Source organism: Bidens hawaiensis, unplaced genomic scaffold (assembly GCF_021521415.1).
Source record: "Bidens hawaiensis isolate Kalapana, Puna unplaced genomic scaffold, B.hawaiensis_p1.1 tig00004599_1, whole genome shotgun sequence".
NCBI lineage: Eukaryota > Viridiplantae > Streptophyta > Magnoliopsida > Asterales > Asteraceae > Bidens > Bidens hawaiensis.
The window spans coordinates 832,451-853,836 of NW_027491280.1; the positions used below are offsets into that span (position 1 = coordinate 832,451).

The 21,386-nt window shown below is 38.8% G+C and overlaps 1 protein-coding gene and 1 long non-coding RNA gene across 2 annotated transcripts; one reads left to right on the forward strand and one right to left on the reverse strand.

Moving 5' to 3' along the window:
* Window positions 1–216: 216 nt before the first annotated feature.
* On the reverse strand, window positions 217–6,417 carry LOC143627158 (E3 ubiquitin-protein ligase HOS1-like). Its single transcript, XM_077097048.1, has 10 exons — window positions 6,280–6,417; window positions 4,854–5,241; window positions 4,628–4,762; window positions 4,386–4,561; window positions 3,875–4,267; window positions 3,615–3,773; window positions 2,312–2,803; window positions 1,363–1,500; window positions 802–1,289; window positions 217–715 (listed from the first exon to the last, which is right to left on the reverse strand). The coding sequence occupies exons 1-10, from the start codon at window positions 6,349–6,351 to the stop codon at window positions 538–540; spliced, it is 2,619 nt and encodes an 872-aa protein (XP_076953163.1). The 5' UTR covers window positions 6,352–6,417; the 3' UTR covers window positions 217–537.
* Window positions 6,418–17,115: 10,698 nt separating this feature from the next.
* LOC143627132 (uncharacterized) lies at window positions 17,116–21,179 on the forward strand. Its single transcript, XR_013152541.1, has 3 exons — window positions 17,116–17,464; window positions 17,543–17,611; window positions 20,876–21,179. It is a non-coding gene; the product is annotated as an uncharacterized LOC143627132 (long non-coding RNA).
* The last annotated feature ends 207 nt before the right edge of the window (window positions 21,180–21,386 follow it).

Sequence of the window (21,386 nt, forward strand, 5' to 3'; positions counted from 1 at the left end):
CGAACGGGGGCATAATAAACCGTCAACCCCCCGGGCTGCCTTCGCGTCCCTTTACCGACTGACCAACATTTAAGACCGAGCCTGTTGGTTAAACCTGTGAACCGCTGTTTCATGTATCAATTATTCAAAACATTGGATGAGATGCTCAATAACAACAGTATCAATATCATACAATCATGTTCAACATATATAGAACATATTATCCCACCAAAACTTAAACAAACAGATTATTTGGAAAAGCAATTGCACTAAAACTCAAAAAAACATCCAAATAAAAGCTCTAAATAAACCATTTCAATTATAATTTTTCAAGATTTGAAACTCAAATTAACAACAAAAAGTCCAAATATGACTTTTTATGTCTCAGCTTACCAATAAACACAAATTGTACTCATAGGATATATCATCTTTAAACCATAAGATACAAAATTATGCCAGCAAAAAAGGCCAACCGAAACCACACACTATCAATCTGTGAACAGGATCATTGAGCGTGTAGTAAAAGACGATTTTAAGTCTGCAAAATCTTTAAACAGTTCATTTTCTATTTCTAAGGCGCCGGCTTCTTCTTAATCCTGTCGAGGGCGAGTTAAAAGTAGCACCACCTGTCAGTGTATCAACGCTCACCTGATCCTCATTATCACTTGCATCATCTGACCTCCATCTGGGCCCACCGTTCATATCTGTACGCACAGGAAGCCTTTCATCTTTGTTGCTGAGAAAACAGATAAATCAAAGATTACATTTTTGTCGATTAAAAATTCATCATGACAGTTATCGAGAAAAATAAAAAGATTGTACCTCCACGTCATATCCATAAGATCAGCTGAAGCCTCCACCTCAGCATCTCTTCCGAATCTACTCGATCGGTTTGAGAACTCGTTATGGTCAACCTGGAGAGATTTGTTCTTCTGAACCTTTGAAGAGCCTCGGTTAAATTCTTTTAATGGTGTAGTAGATGATGTAATAACATCGTCAAATTTAAAGTTTTTACTGATGGATTTGAGCATGTTCATTCCTCTTTCTGCATCGCCAAATTTGTTCACATGTGAAACCGGAGTACTGTAATTTGTTATTCCACCAAAGTTTGATTTGGGTGGTGACGGGTTTTCAACATCCATTTGAAGAATAACAGAAGAGTTAACATACGAAGGGGCTAAGTTGCTAGAATCAATAAGATCAGGGTTAGGGTTTGAAACATTGTCGGTCTTTGTGGGGGATAGTTCGGTCATTTGTCCACTTTTCACCTTTTCTTGTTCGACTTCTGGTAGTAGTTGTATGCCTTTGTTCTACAAAAATCACAAGTTAACCATACATTTGTAGGTAAAATTTATTTAATATTAGATACAGGAATTAACTTACAACCAATCCTGCTCTCCAATGTTGTGTGGCACGCATTCTGTTTATTACATCGTCATCAACAATTTTGTTAGAAATGAAGTTCTCCTCAAGGCTTTGAAGCTTCTGATCAACTTGATATGCTTCCACATATCGATAACGCTAAAACAGAAGATTATATATTAGTAAGACGTTAGAGGGGCACGAAACTGAAATAATTGAACCCAAAAAAAACCTACATTTTGGTTTTATGTTTTCTTAAAAACCGATTATTCGGTTCGGTTTCGGTGTTGCTAACAAATAATGTGGCTCACAAATATTAGGTCCAAATGTATAATAATCAAATAACTATTAATTAACAAAACAATTTAGACCCAAATTCATTATCTTAGGCTACTTTTCCCCAAAATTTCGGTAGAACCGAAAAAACCAAAACATAAGCAAAACAATCCTTGGGTCAATTTTCCCCAAAACTAAGCCCAAATGGTAAAACCAAAAACAAAACCAAACCGAACCCATTGTGAAAACCGTAAAAACCAAAACCAAACCGAACCCCATCATGAAAACCAAAAAACGAAAACCATTGTGAAAACCAAATAAACGAAGGCGAACAGTTTTCAAAAGCCAAAAAACCGAATTTTTGGTTTCCGGTACAGTTTGAGTCCAAAACCTAAAAAACTGATTTTAAGTAATATTTTTAAAAAAATCAATAAATGGTGTTGCCCAAAAATTTTAGATCCAAATGTGCAATAAAAAAACAAATGGGAAATCCAAAACCGAACCCATTGTAAAACTGAAAACCGAAATCAGACAGTTTTCAAAAACCCAAAAAACCGAATTTACGATTTTTTGTTCAGTTTGGGCCCAAAACTGACACATGCACCCGTATACAGTGTGCAAATATTCCAGAGTCCATGTCAGCAACAAAAAGGTGTTATACATAGGCTTGAAAGAGACAAGACAGAAATGATACCTGTAAATAAAACACGACTAGGAGACTTCCATTTGTAAAAGGCTCTTCGAAAGCATAATCCAAAAGACACTTATGTAAATGTTTTTCTTCATCTACATTCCATGGTAATCCAATAATTCGGTCAACTAACTTCCTTCGCATACAAAGAAGACAAATTTCTGATACAAGTATCTCCAACCAATTCACCTCGCCTTCAGAATCATTATTTAATCCGTTAACAGCATCAGACAGCTCATGTGTTGCTCTTGCTTTCTTAACTTTGGTGCAAATTGATCTTTGATACATAAACGCTTCAATCAGAAGTCCACACTCTACTCTGACCCTAACAGCAGTTACAGCCTCATTAAGTGAGACCAGCTCAGGCCCACTATCACTTCCTGACCACCTTAATACCATAAGAGCTGTATCAAGATTTTGTCTTTCTAATAGAGTTTGTGCTACCTTCGGGTGTGTTGTGGGGCCTGCGATCTCCGGGAGAAGACAACAAGCTTCCTATGAAATGACACCAGCGAAGAATTAGAATGTAAAAGTAAAACCATAAAAAAACTGAGGCATTAATATAACATAGCAGCATGGTCAAACTTATCGACACGTCAGCGACCACATCATCATATTGACTATGTAAACAGGTCAGAATCTTGAATGTTCGAGCATTTTGGTGAATGAAAGTAAAGTTTGGTTACCCAAAATAGAATGCAGACCAAACTTGGTTACCTTTTTGCACAATATGTCCCACTAATAATGAAAAAATATGTTTTAGTGTTACTTAGTAGAAAGACTATATTTTTAAATGGCAACATTAGTCGGCATTCAAAACTAAACTGTGTAACTGGTTTAGGATAGTGGAGAAAGACACAATGGTATCAATAAACACCATTAATAAAGTCTCAAACTTTGTTTCTCTAAAAACAGGAAATAGTAGTTTCAAATTAGCATGAAACATATCTATACATTTATTGTAGACCAAACATGATCTCAATGACCAAACACTATTAAAAAAGTCTCAAACTTTGTTTCTCTATAGAAAAACATAAAGTAGTAGTTTCAAATTGGCATGTAACATATCTATACATTTATAATAGCTATGAGCTTTAACAACTATTTCAATGACCAAAAAGATTCCTTCTCACTAAGCAGCAAACATATATTAAGCTTTAGTGAAATAAATCAAAGATCTCTGTGTAACTTACATGGTAATCTTAAGAAACATATAATAAGATAACTCATATTTGGCAATGAATAAACTACAGCTTCGCAAAGAAACTAAAACTATGAAAGAGAAGGAGAAGGAGAAGAAAATCACCTGCAAGGCCTCGTCACTGTGATCGTCAAGGAGATAGAAAGTAAACGATTCCAATATCGAATGCCGGGCTATATTAAACGTAGCAGAAAAGTCATCTACACTGAATCTCCACTTATCATCAGGTATTTTCCATAGTCGGTCAAACAGGTAATACAAGAACTGCTTTAAGTTAAGGGGGGGCACATTAAATCTTTGTTTTGTTAAAAACAAGATAAAATCAGCAGAATAATGTAAATTGTATAATAAATAAAAAAGGATACGATTGCTTGTTTTGCTAACACCAGATCTGAGCTTCCGTATAGAAAAAGAATGTCAATAGCCGACCTCAGGGTTTGAAAAGGATAGCTTTCTACAAGTCCTTCAAGTTTGGCTCTAGAAAGTAATAAACCTTTATCTTTCTGCAAAGAAGCAGTCTCTAGTTCATAATCTCTATCTGGCGTGTCCTCTTGTTGTTTGTCAAGATTTGATAAAGCATCTAGAATGAACAGGATTTCGCCATCTGGAGTTGAAGTTCCAATTGGGGCCGGCCATGCAACTTTGACGGCCATTGATATTCTCTCACGAACATCAGAACACCATGATGAGAAACTATCATGCCGACTTAGGTCTTCAAGATATTGATGCCTTGTATACCATATCATCATCTCCATATGCTGGGATTCGAGTGAGAAAAAGAATATGAAATGATGGGTAGAGTGCATCATCAAGCAAAGTCCATTATCAAGCAAGCTAAAAGAAATGCTTGTTTTATAAAATTTAATAAGAACAAACCTGCTTTGTCTTTAGTATGGTCTCCTGTAGGTGGTTAATATCATGAAGTTGTGCCGAAAGGGAGCCCTTAAAAGATGATTCCAACACTTCAAGAACAGTTAATATGCAACCTAGCCTGGCTGTAAACTTGAGAAGCACATTTGACCTTTCCTTCATTTCCTTTACATTAAGATTATCTTTTAAAGAAGTCAAAGAAAATAAACAACATGCGCTAAATATATTAAAAATATATTGAAGGATACAAATAGGCTGGATCTCAGCAATAATATTTTTGAATGTTCTCTTGCACCAGTCTTTGACAACCACTTCATCCAGCAACAAAGCTACAACCGGGTCACTAGAAACAGCATTTTCATCCATACAAACATCTGTAATATCTATTGATAAACTGTTAAGAAAAACAGAATACTTAACTAGGTCATGCCAAATTTTACAACCAAAAAGTTATCTGTTTGGTGAAAAGGATACAACGGCAGATCAGGGATAACAAATTGTTCTCCATCGCAACATCAAAAAGCAGATACAGCCTTTCAACATCAGCTGTAATTTGTTTCTCCCCATCTTTTTCTTGAACCCTGTCATCATATCTCTTTGAAATAAGACCAGCTTCAATGCACTCGTAATACAGGCGAAGCGAGATTCTGTTTCCAGTTTTTGGTATGCTAACTCTGCAAATGGGGCAAACATCACATCGCTGACTACATTCTTCACATAAAGAAGCGTGACCACACGAATTCAACACACTTTGAACACTGCATCCACAGCTTCTTAAGTCTCTTGTAGCCCTGCAATGCTCAACTTTAGCTTCATTGCACAAATCTATCAGATCAATTGATGCTAAGTGCTCCAATGCTTCCTGAAATCAAAGCCACTAGCAGCATAAACTTCCAAACCAACATGTGCATTGCTATAGAAAAAATAACTAAAAATAACATATCTTTGTTCAGATTACACTTAAAAGACAACTCAAATTCCAAAAGATTGACAAACACCGTATTAATTATAACAACCAGGCTCAAGCTCGACTCATTTGGACTTCTGGGAGCTCGGGCTTGACTCGCTTCAAGCTATTTTTCTAAAACTCGAGCTCGACTCATGAGTCACTTTTTCATGCTGGCGCTCGGCTCAGGATCGGCCCGTTTACTATCAATTAATTTACATACATTTTTATAAATTTTGAGAAAAACCTAAACGAGCCTAAGCTCGGCTCGAGCTATATGCAGTACCTTATATGAGCCAAAGCCCGGCTCGTTTCAAGCTATTTTCTAAAGGCCGAGCTCAATCATGAGTTGTTTTTTCAGAATCAAGCTCAAATCGGGCTTGGCTCGTTTACTATTAATTAATTTATATCCTAATTAATTTATATACATTTGTATCTGTTCTGAGAAAAACATTAAACAAGCCTAACTTGGGCTCAAGCTCAGTGTGCACTGTGTAGTACCTTATACGAGCCTAAATCCAGCTCGAACTCGACTCTGTAGTGTGAAATGAACACATAGAAGTCTAAAAGAGTTAAGACTAGAAGATACACAATGCTCGTTAAAGTCGACTAGCCTAAAGCCCTAAACTATCTTCCCATACAAAGTTTGAGCTCGATAAAGCTAGGCTCGTTAAGCATTATCGATCCGCTGTCAAGTAGCTAGAGAGCGGCTCGGGTAGGCTCGTTTGCACCACTAGACGCGAGATTGTTTACAGACTAAAAACCCTAACTCACTGAACAATTTCACACAGTTTGAATACTCCAATTTATACCGGTTAAATCTCATCCGCGCATGCTATAAGTTATAAGTGTACTTAAATGGACATTCTATAGGTTTTATAACTAATTGAATCGATTATGGTGCAATTACAGATGTCTAATTGTGCAGATTTAATAATAATAATAATAATATACCGGGACTTTCCGGCAGCTGTAATTAGGTTGGAGTGAGAGACTGGTGGCTGATTGTTTCCTTCCTCCGTCCATTAATAATAATATTATTATTCTCCGGTCGGAGCTTTGATTTTTGGGGTTTTTGAATACAGAGGGAGAGCCAGGGTTTTGATTATTATTGTTATTATTACTGTGTTGGTATATGAGAAAAAGAGTAATAATATGTGAGCATAAAAGGCCCCTTAAGAATTATTACTGCTAAAACGTGCCCAAAAGTTTGTTAAGGTCATCTTTCTGGATTTCAAAGTTTCAACTCACTTGAAAGACCGAAAGAAATGACCCCTACGGCTATTACTCGCTATTTAGTTTTAAACCGACTAATTGGGAACCGAACTGAAATAACTGATTTGGTTCGGTTTTTTAAGTATTTGGTTTAGTTTCAAATTCAAAAATATCATTTTGAGTTGAATATTGAATAATGGTTAATCAAGTTTTACTGACTAAACTAGTTTAATTAAAACTTTAACTCAATTTTGTTTAGCGTGACCAAATCCATAAACAAGCAACGTTGTACGATTTTTATTTTTTAACCCATAAACTTTTTTCATTATATAGAAACATAGATATTACATCAACATAGCAGGTAGGCGGACAACAAGCTGCGCCGCCACCCCTTTCTGAATTGCAAACCCTAACCTGCTAAAGACATACCCCTGCCCCTTTAGAGTCGACACATTGCTATGCACAACCCGTTGGACCTTGGTTAGGAAACGGATAACTTCCGGTGCCAAGGAGCCAAATGTATCAAAAGCCAAAGGGACAAAAACATGTTGGTTCTCTTCGCAGGCTTTAGCATGTTTCTCCACCTTCTTCGTTTCAGCCCTTTTCATTGCTTGCCCAGCTACAAACCCATTATCCCTCAAACCAGCTAAGGGAGATACCCCTGTGAGGTCAACACAAGCGTATTTTCCCCCGGCCCAACCAAAGACGAGCAAATCTGCCGGTCGTAGAGTGGATCTCCCTTCCGTGGGGTCTGTAAGGAAGTTTACGGGAGCTTCCTTTTTAGCTGATATCCCAGCTCGCCTTAAAATGTCCCAAAGAACATCCCGCACCAAATCATGTCGGTATTTAAACCCAGGCATCTCCTTGCAATGAACCGCATGCTCTCCGAATTTATCCAGGCAAGCCTTACGGCAGATCGGACATGTTTCGTCTTCTGGGTACATTGGGACCATCAAACGGTACTTAAGAATGGCCCTATACTCGACCGCATACGTGCTTTGGCCCAAACCATCAATCGGGATAACGGTCAAAAAATCTTGGGCATTAGGACCTTGTAAGCATTCAATAACCGCCTTCTGTCGGAAGGACAATCCAAAAACTTCTCCCAGGCTCTGAGCGATTTTGCCAAAAAAGGCATTCGCCAAAGTTTTTTGAGGCTTTGGTGGGGCGGTGTCCATATTAGAGAACCGCCAATGTCAAAGTCTGGGAGAGTGCCATTTAGGCGTTCCAGTGCCTGCACGTAGTCTGAGTCCAGGTCGACAACTCCGCTATTCCTTAAGATGTGATTCTGTAGCTTCCAAGACTGAGCCCTCGACGCTACAAAAGCGTAAACCCCAACATCATGAGCCGAAAGAAGGCCTAAACCCCCTAAGCGCATCGGTAAAGATGCAAGTCGCCACTGAAGATCACCAAAGAACGAACCTCCACATACAACTATGTCTTCGATGGCTTCTCGAATACCCTTATCAAAACAGGATACCGCATCATCCATCATATGGGGGTGGCATGTTCGTAACCCAAAACGCAACTTAGCAACCCCCATGCAAGACCTAAGCAGGAGGAGTTCGCTCTGGGGATCCCTAAGGCAAGGTAAGAGTTTCATAAGATCAACCGCACGAGATGCTCTCCGCCTCGCCAACTCCTTAATAAAGTAGGGATCTCGACTAACAGCCCCTCCAAGGAGCTTTACCCCTCTCTCTGGTCTACCAATCCCACTAGGGAAGAGCCCATCTTTGACTTTCACCCCATTACACGCTGGCCAAAAAACCTCGGTTTTCTTAATATTAAGTTGCAGCCCCAATGATGGCCCTTCCAAGCTGATAATGTCTAGAGCTTTAGCGACTTCGTTGGCACCACCAATAATAGTCCCATCATCCAAGTACCAAGCATGAAATGGGAGGTTACAGTCATTTTGTACCCGGAGAACAAGAGGGTGTAAGAGGAGGGGCCCAAGGGGGTCTCCCTGCTGAACCCCAGTAGTAGCCCCTATACAGTCATCACCAACGTACAACCTATCCGGCTGGGCATAAAGGAACTGGACCCATAGATAGATAGACGGGCAATGATGATGAACCTCCCGGAGAAGGGCTATGCGGTCGACCATATTGAAGGCGTTGGAGAAGTCCACGGTAAGCATAGCTAAAGAACTGTCCGCGTGAAAGGAGTTAAGAAACCGGTTCGTGCTGTGAAGCACCGCCTCTGCCCCATTAGGGGTCCCCACCCCAAACTGAAAGTCCCCTAAATACTGAGTCATTTCCTTCCCAACCATCTTCATAGCCACTTTAGAAACCAACCTACGCCAGATAGCCCCCACAGCAATGGGCCGAATTCCATTATCCGGCTTTAATAAAGGGGTAAGGGGGGCCGAAGCAATAAACTCAGCGAGCACCTTGGGGCACAGACCCCTTAGCCATAAGTTGACGACTTCAGTGATGGGTGAGAGCAGACCCATGGAACTCACTGATCCCTCACCACTAAGAGCGTCCAACAAGTGTTGCGCCCGCATCCCGTCTCTCCCGCATGAGGTCCCTTTAGGAAATGATCGGATACATCTAAGCACACAGTCCCCATCCACAGAGAGGGTAGGCAGGGTGACAGAGCTAAAAGGCAAGGACGGAGGCAGCACCACTGGGTGTTTATCAATGAGGGCTTTCATGGTTGAATCTCCGAGAGGGGCAACCCCACTTGAGCATAATACCTTGACTGCAGCTGTGAAATGACCATCCCTGACTTTCCTGAGACATTGTTTAATATTGAGACTGTTTTCAGAACCCTCCTCCCCTCCCACATCTCTTTTAGAAAAAGTGCTTCCTCCCACGTTATCAAAGAGAGAAAGAACCAAGTCAGCAAAACCAGATCCATCTTTCCACACCGCAAGTGCTTGCTGAATGCTACTACATTGCAAAGACTTTCGATTCCTTAACCTGCGTTCCTGCCTAGTGAAAGGTTTCACCACCCTTAAAGTACAACGCGGCAACAATAGTAATTTGACCCAATTCTCAATCGAGCCTGGTGAATCCACTACCTTGCGTAAAGCGCATGCCAAAGTCTGAGCAAACACCAAACGACAACTTGGGGGATACTCTTAACCGTTTGAATGAGAAGGGAGAAAACCCGTTCCAAAAGGGATACATCCCCAACCACTCCTACAGATGGACCTGGGTCCCTATCCACAGACACACGATTAGGTTTCTGGATCCCAACGATGAATTCTCCAGCATCTCCAGAAACCACAGAAAAAGAATAGACACCATCAGCATGCTTGCACCCCCTGCTTAGGGCATGCAACATCATGCACCTCCCACATAACCATTTATCCCCCGCCCGAAGGGCTTCCCCAACATCTATAAAAAGGTCAAAATCCTTGGAGATAGCATCTTTTAAAAGGTTCTTCCGAGTATCCGTTTTGAAATGGGTACTTTGCATGTGCTCAAGTAGGCGGAAAAACCCCAAGGACCCAAGTCTACCATCCTTACACTCGTGGAAATGCTTAAAGGGGCATGGCCTTAAACCGTAAGTGGAGCTAGGACCAAGCCCTCCTGTATTTACGTTTCGAATTCTTTTTATGGTAGCCATGTACACACGAGAACAGAAAACAAACAAATCACAAAAGACACCGGACCCCTAAAGACCCCGACTCGAGATGAGTTAGAGCAAGAATCAAAGATCAAACCCCTCACACTCGAAGGAGGGGAGCAACTACGGGTTGCTCACCCCCCATCTAGCACCCCACAACAACCGCTAAGGCATAAAAAGAGGGAGGTATAACTCCAAAATAAAGCAAAATGGGTAGAACTCCAACTCAAAATACCCCCTTAAGCACCCAAATGCAAGTGAACAACCTTTAACTTATCCGAACGTAAGTCGTAATTTCGTCGAACATCTGGCGTGCAACAAGTTTTAACCACCAATTAATTGGAATAATCAAGAATATAGCAAAAGCTCTCAATCACAAGAAACCAACCCCATACCCCATTTGATTATGGGGTTCAATTGGGCTACTTCTGGTTCCATTTGTTTTTGACAAAAAGCAATATTTCCTTTTCAATTATCCACACCGGAATAATTGAAATTGAGCAGTGATTAGGATGGTGCAAGTAAATGAAGAGAATTGTACATCGGGTTCAACCCATTACAGGGTGATTTGATCTGGTAGTAACGGTAGTTTCTAGAAACAACTGTAATTGGCCTGTATTTGTATTTGTATTAGATGGTTCTTTTTTGTTGTTGGTAGTTTCTACAATATGGTTTTGATGGTTAGATAGTTTTACAGTTTGAAACTTGGAATCAGGTTGAAGCCCAAAAACCAAATTAATTCAAGTTCAATTGTCAACTGGGTTTTAAACTTTATGGATTCGATTAATAATCTCGTTTTAAATAATATAAATTTATTCGCGACACAAATATATAGTTCATTTTTAATAGTGACAATAAAACAAAAAAAACAATAAGGGGCATGAGTATGAACGGGTGAGCATGTTTAGTCTCTAGCTCAACTTATTTAATTTATGAGAGAGTGTTTATATTCATTTCCCATATACTTATTTTAATAATAGACTCGTTAATGTTATATTAATATAACTAATAGGCTTGTTTAGAGTATGTGTTGTGGGTTGGAGAAAGAGTCTTTAAGTTTTTTTAAAGTCTATACGGCGCCACGTATGCTTGGTAGAAGCATATAATGGGCTTTAAAAGGGGTGGTGTGGGATTTTATGTAAAATGTGATATTGAGTTGATGTAGTTAAATGTAATTGCTTGTATATGTTAAAAAATGGACAAATTAATGCCCCACGTCCATCGTTCGCCGCATGCCAGAACGGGCTAAAGCCCCTTTAAAACCCTGCTGGAATGGTGTCGGGGCTCTAAATGCTAACGATGTTGCAAGAGACGCCACCCCACTCCCGCATCCATAAGCTAACTAGTAACTAGTATGGTTGATGGGGGATTAGGGAATGTTCCTATATGGCATGCCACATCACGAGTGACACCCTTTGAACACCACTCCGGCCCTAACCATATTAGGAATGATAGTACCCAAAAAAAAGTGGTCTTTTCCCTTCATTTGAATGATGGTTTTCCCATCACTAATCAATTTTTTTATATTAAATAAAATTGGATAGTAGAGAATGATAGACAATAAAAGGAACGAATCATAACAGGGGTTAAAGGGTAAGTGATTGATAGAGTAAATGCTAATGCACTGAGGTGATATAGACGAATTGGGATTAACTGGACCGGACTTTAATGTATAATTTTCAATTTTATATATACTAGCACACATTTTTAGACGTAATTTTCAGTTTTATACATACATAAACACATTTTGGACGAAAATTGGTTGGATTCTCGTCAGAAACCACTTTTTTCTATGGAATCTCACCAGAAACCGTTGATGTTGGTCTGAATCCTGCCAGAAACCGTTGATGTTGGTCTGAATATCGCTGGAACCGTTGATGTTGGTCTGAATCTCGCCAGAAATCATTGATGTTAGTCTGAATCTCGCTGAAACCACTGATTTTGGTCGGAATCTCGCCAAAAACTGTCGATTTTTACTGGAATTGACCATTGCCCGATTAACTGACCGATTAGCCCAAAATAAATCAGTGAAGTGAGAAGTAGCGATTAATCGATGACTTTTAAAGATGACTGAGAAAACAACGAGAGATGCGTTGGAGAATTTTTGCATCGGTAATATTTAAATTGTTTGTATTAACTATTGTTTTTAATATAAATATTGTTTAATAATTTATTTGTATAGGGATAATACAATTATACTCTCGTCGTTATCTGAGGATTCCTACTTCAAACGACCTGACTCGCATATATGATGTACACGAAAGCAAACATTCTTTTTCAGGCATGATCGGGAGTATAGATTGCATGCATTGGGAGTGGGCCAACTGTCAAACCGCATGGCGAGGTCAATACACTCGTGGTGACCATGGAGTGCCAACGGTTAGTCTTCAAGCCATTTGTTCACACGACCTCTGGATTTGGTCAGCCTACTTCGGCTCAGTCGGGTCCAACAACGACATAAACGTTCTCAACGCGTCACCCGTGTTAGAGTATTACATCAGCCGTAGCATACCCGTCTTACCGTTTTATGCCAACGATACATTCTATCGTCACGGATACTATTTGGGAGATGGGATATATCCAGAGTACTCGATCATCGTCAAGACGTTTCAAGACCCTATCGAAGAAAAAAGAGATTATTTTAAGAAGAAACAAGAGTTCGCGAGAAAGGATATCGAGAGGTGTTTCAGGGTTTTAAAAAAACGTTGGCATTATGTGAAAAACCCTTTTCGTGTATGGACGTTGGCAAAAATGAGCGATGCCATGTATACGTGTATCATATTGCATAATATGATTTTAGAAGACGAGGGAAAAGCAATATGTCAACACTATATACCAGGAAGCGTTCTATAACAGTTATATGAACCAACCCAAGACCAACGAACGCATAACATTCACCAGCTCACATCAAGTGATATACATAACCAACTGAAGGCGGATTTGGTTCAACACGTGTGGGATAATCGTCCTGTTGAGGACGAAGATGAGGACGGAGAGGAGGACGAAGACGAGGAGGAGGACGGGGACGAAGATGAAGATGAAGATGAAGATGAAGACGAATAGATTAGTTTTTTTATTTGTATTTTTATATGTATTTTGTTGTGGTGTGTTTTTATATTATAATTTATTTTTATTATTCGTGTGTTTTTTTTAGTTTTATGTATTTTATTTATTTATTTTTTAATTTTAATACATTTTTATTTAATTATTTAAATAAATTGGTTTTTAATTAATTAGTTTAATTATAAAAAGAAAATGATAAAAAAAGACACTGTGGGCCCAACTTGTAGCCCCTAAATCATTACACCCAAAAAAACAAATTTCCAATCCATGCTGACTGGGCGCCACGTGTCACAATTCGTTCCTCCACCACACATGGCCTAAAAATAAAATAAAAGAATAATAATGTAATATCCGAATTTTTCAGATAATAATTATAATAGCTAAATTTTATGATAATAAAATAAGATGATTATTTAAATGATTATGGTTTAATGGAAATTGTATTGAATTTAGAATTTCGTTGGGAACTCAAATTTGATATGTAATCAAATGGTATTAGAGGTAAGATAATATATATACGTGGGTTAACTTGTTAACGATATATATATATATATACATATATATATATTATCACTTATGATTTGAGTAATGATACCATTAAGTAGAATTTGAATATTATTATTGTAGTATATCGTTGCAAACTCATATAAATAAACAATTTAAATAAATAGATAGATAATAAGCACACCTAATCCTAAAATTTCAAGATATAATTTTTGAACTAGTCTTATCACCTCCAAGTACATCATTAATTAAAAGTGTTAGTATCTCGTAAATGGGTAGAACGTTAATGAAATATAAGCTAAACTTTTTAACATAAATACTATTTTAACATACACATGAGTAATAATAACCAAAAGTAAAAGGTTACTTAAAACAAACACTAAAGTAAAATGTTTGCTAAGTAAATGTGGAAATAAATTATGAAACAAAGTAGAGGGACCATTATTGCCTTTTCGTGAAAACCAGTTTGAAGAACACATGATCTGCATCTCTTCACAGCCGACTTACGTAAGGCTATCTCAACAAACCATACGGCTATATCGGGATTTGATTTTGTTTCAAATTCGTTAATATAGATACATACGATAACAATTCCAAGGAATGTTCATTGATTAAAAATCCAATAAATCTTAATATTTCCCTGCCGTCAACACCACCACCGTAATCCCTACAACTCGCCGGAGAAACGTGGGCACCGCAGCCACCTCGAGTTCTCGCTGACTCCGCGGGTAGTCACACACCACCGTTCGCCTCCGCTCTCTGTGTTTCCGCATTAAGCCGCTATGTACCGCCACCGTGAATCCCCCACCTTGAAGGTAACAGCCTACTCTTTGATAAATCGTTCGTTTGGTTGAATATGGTTCTTAAAATTTTGATCGATTAGTTTCCGGCGACTAAGATGTTAAATTGGAACCCGATTCCCGCGTCAAACTCTTCGTTCCGTTTCATTCAGTTACTGAGGTAAGGACTTCCGACTCTCTGCTGCTACGCGTTCCCTAAATAAGCTTGTGTGAGTTTGGTTATTCCGGCGACTAAAACATGATTAATATAGAACTTTGATTTGGAAGAAGATAAGTAGTAAGCTATATTGAATTGATATCTATTAAAAAAAAAAGAAAAAAAAAACGACAACTCATGTACGTCTCTGTCATGCAATTTTTGAACTAAAGCTTTTGGGTATGGATATATTATTTCTTTTGATTTGTTCTTTTATCCACACATGTATAGTAGATGCATTATATAATAAACAAAGTATTATGTATTGTTTTTTTTTTATTACTTCAACACATGAATAAATAAAGTTTAGTAAAATTGTCACCTTCTGGAAACTTAAACGTTCTTGACAATAATTACTAAAAACAAGCATGACAATAAGCTTCTAACAATAAATCATAATTTTAAAAGTCCTCGTCGTCGGAAAAATCAGTTAACCAACTAATTGAACTTTTGTAAGTTAACTGGAAGATAATTTTAATGTAGGTGCTAATTCGTGACGAATTGAGAACTACCCGAATTTGTTTACGTTTGATTTGTTAAGGTACGGATTCTGTTTCTTGTTACTTCGTAGTACGGTTTCTGTTTTTGTTACTCTTAGTATTAATTATATTCTGTTACTTGGTAGTACGGTTTCTGTTTTTGTTTTCTCTTAGTATTAATTATATTCTGTTACTTGGTAGTACGGAATCTGTTATCATTTACTCTTAGTATTATATATACATTCCGTTACTTCGTAGTACGGATTCTGTTTTTGTTTCCTCTTAGTATTAATTATATTTCGTTACTTCAGAGTACGGATTCTGTTTTTGTTTCCTCTTAGTATTAATTATATTTCGTTACTTCAGAGTACGGATTCTGTTTTTGTTCACTTTTAGTATTGACTCTATTCCGTTACTTTGTAGTACGGATTTTCGTTACGCGTCGGTTATATTTTGAGTTCAGTTATTTTATATAATATAATTTAGTTATACGACTTTAGTTCAGTACTCTGTTACACGAGCATTTCTGACTTGTCGTTGGGGCGTCAACGACATGGCACTTATCGTGACAGTGCGTAATCAAAGTTCACGGCGTCTCTAACTAGTACTTGTGAAGTATTAGGGCCACTTGGAGGCGTATAGATCGATCTTAGCTCCGACTCCTGACTCCTGACATGGCACTTATCGTGACAGTGCGTAATCAAAGTTCACGGCGTCTCTGAAAGTACTCATGTAGTACCTTGGTCACTTAGAGGCGTATAGATCGATCTTAGCTCCGACTTCTGACTCCTGACTCCTGACTTCTGTTTGAGATGGAACAATGTGTGCACGCCACCCACACCGTCTCTTTGGTGCATGGACTAGCTAGCTGTGTACCCCTCTGTTTAGGCTCTGGGTGCTTCCGTATTACACGACCTATTTATTTTAACATCATCGTCGTGTATTTTAGTAATTATATTTTGTTTCGCTATATTTCTGGTCCGTTTTGATATGTGTATACGCATTTGGTTAAATTTGAGTATATTCAGATTACGTCCCGATCGTGTATCGGATTATGTTTCGCATTTAATTATAGTTCAGTTAAATGTTACACGTTATATGTTACACGTCACACATTATATGTTACAAGTTATATGTTTCTGGCTCTGGGTGTTTTTGTTATAGTTCTGATATATTTCCGCATGCGTTTGACCATGTTCTGGCCAAGTGTCGGATCATACATCCGAATTTTATTAAGTATATGTTTAGGTAAAAAGGGTTGGTTTCAAGTTTGAATTGAAGTTCGTATATTTATTCTCTTACGTCTGTCCTTACCTATACTATTGTTCTTTCCGTTACTGGGCAATTTTTGGCTCAGCCGTGTTTTCTTGTTTTGTTTTTCTTATTTTGTTTTCAGGTAATACGGGATTCTGGGAATTTAGTGATGAGAGATAATAATAAAGTTCAAGTTTTTTTAAAGGCTATTCATTTTCGGTTACTTGAGTAAATATAATTTGACTTAGGCTTATTCGAATTTTGTTATGATGTCTGTAATAGTAACACGTTAGCCTGTTCCGGGTTGGGGTGTTACAAATAATCCCGTCGGTCATGCGTTTTGTATACTCACCACACCCAACTCCGTCACCTCCGTCATTCCTCTCTCTACTCTACGTTCCAGTTAGGGTTCTTTACTAATCCATCCATCCATCTGCCAATACACAGCCTATCATATCATGTCCACCATGCCTTCAAAGCACCACCACCAACCACTCCACAACTTCTCGCTTCCATTCCTAGCCTGGGGCCAACGAATCACCAACAACTACTGCCACCGCCGCCGCCACAACCGCAACCCCGACCTCAACAACCACCGCAATCCTAACAACTTCAAAACCGAAACCGACGATGCCGTCTTAATCTATGCTGACGTGGCAACGGCAACGGCTGCTAACGGACACGTCAAGCCTTGGAATCGTAACAACTTTAATCCGGAAAACGACGAACAAAACGACGCCGTGTTAGTTGACGGTGACGGAGGTAATTTCGGCGTGAAGTTAACCGATGATGACGTGGCAACGGCTGTTAACGGAGACGTGAAGCCGTGGAATCTACGGCCGCGGAGGTACGTAATCGATGCCGTTGACGGTAACGGTAACGGTGTGGTTACGGAGATGAACGATTTTGAACAGAGGAAGATGAAGAAGAAGAGGATGTTATGGATCTCGTTATCGAAGGATGAGATCGAAGAAGATATCTACGCGTTTACTGGATCGAAACCGTCTCGAAGGCCGAAGAAGAGGAGTAAAGTTGCACAGAAGCAGATTGATGTATGTGTTATGATGTTATTTGTTAGCTGATTGAATATCTGTATATGATTGAATTGTTGTTTATGTTGAATATTGCAGAATGTGTTTCCTGGATTGTACCTGGCAGGGATTTCGGCCGATTCGTATCGAGCTTAAACAGCTATCAAGGTAGTTTTTGTATGTTTATTCAGTGTTGTAGAACTTGTTAGGCTCTGGTCGGTCGGTTGGAGGGGAATCGGAAAGAAATTTTTATATGTAATTTTCAGTTTTTAATGTTTATATATATAGACACACATACGTTTTTATATGTAATTTTTAGTTAAAGATACACACTTTTTTATATGCAATTTTCAGTTATACACAAACACACATACGTTTTTATATGTAATTTTTAGTTAAAGATACACACTTTTTTATATGCAATTTTCAGTTATACACAAACACACACACATTTTTATATGTAATTTATAAAGGTTGACCGGAAATTATTCATTGGCCGGGGATTTGATCCGACTAGACTCGGATAGGGCCGTAGGGGCAATTTGGCCAATTAGCAACTAATTTGGCTAACTGGCTAATATTAGTTGGTCATTGGCCGACTAGTAGGGGTGTGCAAAGTGACTTACCCGACCCGAAAGTTAAAAAAACCGACCCGACCCGATGCCCGAATTCTACAGAAACAGGACCCGAAGACCGGACCTGTTGTAGAGGGTCGGGTTTCGGTCCTTCAGGATTTCGGTCTGTCGGTCCTTTGCAATAGACCGAGACCAGGTAATGCTACAACATCAAAGTTTTAGACATGGAGTTGTTGAAGTGATGAAGATGCAGAGAATCGATGAAGAAAGAGAAGGCACAAGAATGTTAAGAATAAAACAATTTTATATTGATATAAAATAATTGAAGCCTTGAAATAATGTCCCTATCCACCCTCTATAGTTCTAGACCACCAGACCCCTTTTAACTTAGATGTATTCTTAGGCTGAGGGGTGCGGAGCGCGAGAAGGGGCGCAAAAGCCCGGGGCGCGAGCACCACACCACCGAGGCGCGAGAGGGGCGCGAGCGCGGAAAAAGAGGCAGGCGCGGATGGGCTAGCGGCTGGGAATAGCGTGAAGGGTTCTCGGTTGCGTGAATAGAGCCGTTGGGCTCGTTTTTTATTAAAAAAAAAATTTACTTTCTCTATAAAACCTATATCAAACACAAACCAACAACAATATAACATACAATTTATTTTCTCTATAAAACCTATATCAAACCCAAACCAACACCAATATTACATACCAATATCACATACCACACCCAAAACCCAAAATCACCCCATCTTCCAAACCTTTTTTTAAAAACATGGCTGGAAATTGGTACCCAAACCTAGATTCAGATTACAGTTACGACGATTTATGGTCGACACCGGACCAAGCGATGTTTTATTCGGGGTCGCAACAATCATCCGGCTTTCAATCATCCAACATACAACCGTCTCCTAACTTTGTAGTTCCGGAGACACAAGAACCAGAAGGTGAAGCTGCGGGACAAAGAAGACGCGTCCACCGGAAAAAACAAGTTGCAACGGACGGGTCGGGTTCGGCTTCGACTGGAAGGACGAAACGGAAAACCACTCCGTGGTCATCGGATGAGAAGGAAGCCCTGTGTCGGGCTTGGATAGTCATTTCTGAGGATCGGCGTTGCGGTAATTGTTTTAACGTTTTTAAAAATGATTTTTAATAAAAAAGTTAAAAAGGATCGGGAAGCCTTGTTTACTAATCTGTTCAACAGGAACGCCGGTCGTATGAGACCAAGTGGCAGTGACGATTTGGCGGTTTATAATTTCACTGTCGAAGAGTGGAAGCAGGAGTGCCTGCGGAGGTATGGGACGGTGAAGACGTGGGACGGTGTAAAGGTGTGGGAGAGGTTGAGAAGGTGTTCTAAGTGGGTTGAGCTGGTGGCGCCGGACCTTGATGCGGAAGTAGGGCCGAAACGGACTAAAACTAGTTCGTCTGGAGCGTATAGCACTTCCGCCGGGTCGGATTGCCGGGTTGGATTCGACCTAAACGTTGCGGGGGAGGAAACGTCTTCACCGCCGAGGAGGCGGCCATTGGGAAGGGACGCCAGGGGCAAAAAACCGGCTGAGGGGGAAGCCGTAAACATCAACGATCTTGTTGAATCCCTCAATAAATTCAACAAAACCATGGAGGTGGTCTCTAATGACAAAAAGGAAAAAAAAAGAATGAGAGATTTGGACTTCCTTACAAGAGACTTCAGTAACCTAAATCCGGTCGACCAAATGCTGATGGAAAAACAAAAGGAACGTATCCGGAAGAGGTTGATCGAAGAAGACCAAGCCGAAGAATAAGAATAATGTTTTTTTTAGTACTTTAATTTTTTTTTTAGATATTAATGTGTTTTTTTAATTAATGTGTGTTTTTTTAAATAATTTATGAGTTTTTTTAATAATACGTTTTTTTAATACATTTATAAAAAAAAAAAAAAAAAACCGCTCGCGCCCCCTCTCGCGCCCCTCCACACCATGTCCCGGGGCGCGAGCACCACAACCAACACCCATCTTATCAAGTTTCTCTCTCTGCCACACGTCACAATATTATTGGCTGGCGCCCCCACTCGCGCCCCCCACACCCCTCAGCCTTATATTAGGCTAGATTTATTTATATTATCAGTGTAAACTTATATTTGTTAGTAATGAATTTTGTTTTATATTTGTATAGTTTATTTAATTTAAAACAAAACTAATTTATTTTATTTCATGTATATTAGTCTCTGTTTTTAAAGCTACAAATATAAAATATATTAAAAACAAAATTAAAATATAACTATTTAATAAAAATAGTAAAATATCAATAATGCCAAAAGAAAGTTAATTTAAAAAATTTTGACTTTTTAAACTTTGTTAATAGTGAAAAATGTAGCATGTGTCAGAAAAGGAGTTGTCTTATCATATTATTTATTTTGTTTAATAAATAAGAAAGGAGAATATTCTGGTTATAAACCCTGCACTTCATTTTCTTCACGTTCCATTCTAAACCTAGTCAGATCGCCTTCATCAACATAAAATCTTCAAAAATTACTCTGCTTTTCTCCTTTTTACTCTAAGTACTCAGTGGAAACATACGGAGAGGGTTAACTATCAACTTTCTTCGGGTCGGTTCGGGTTTCGTGCAGAATATTCAGTCCAGACCCGAACCCGAGACCGAAACCGAAATTTGGTTAAATATGAAACCGATGACAGACCGATACGCATAGGTTAGGTCCGGTTCGGTCCTTTTTCGGGTCGGTTATCGGGTTTTTTCGGTTCTACCTGATAGCTGCACACCCCTACCGACTAGTGATTAATCGTCGATTACTCCCGAATTTTCGAACTCTGGTTCATTTTAGATTAAAATATCATGTTTATGAAATTTGTTAATGTTACATTTGTTGCAGAAGCAGAGGTTAGTTGGATTACGAAGCGGTGTATAATCGATGGAATCACAGTTTGAGGTATGATAATGTGCTGGTTTATTCAGAAGTGATTGTTGATTTAGGTATAAACTTTATGTGATAGGATATGAATGTGTAGAAGGTTTAAACTAGTAGTTTATTTAATTTATGGGAGTTCATATATAACAATCAAAGACTTAATTTAGTTTAGGTTATGAGTTATGCATACTTGTTTCGGTTCCTGTCACAAAGGTAGAAATTTAATTAAAACATCCAAGCAACGATCATGTCGTCAGGAAGTGGCAAGTTGTTAAAGTTTGTGTTTTTATATTTTTTCGGTTCGCTATTAATATGTGATATATTCTAATCACTTTGCTTACTCGGCTTTACATTAATAATTAACTAAGATTTAATTCATTTTCTCGAAGATTATATAGCAACCTCCATTCATATACATCAAAAAACTTGATCAAGAAATTAAACATCAACATTTTCGAGTATCGGCTTTTGCTTG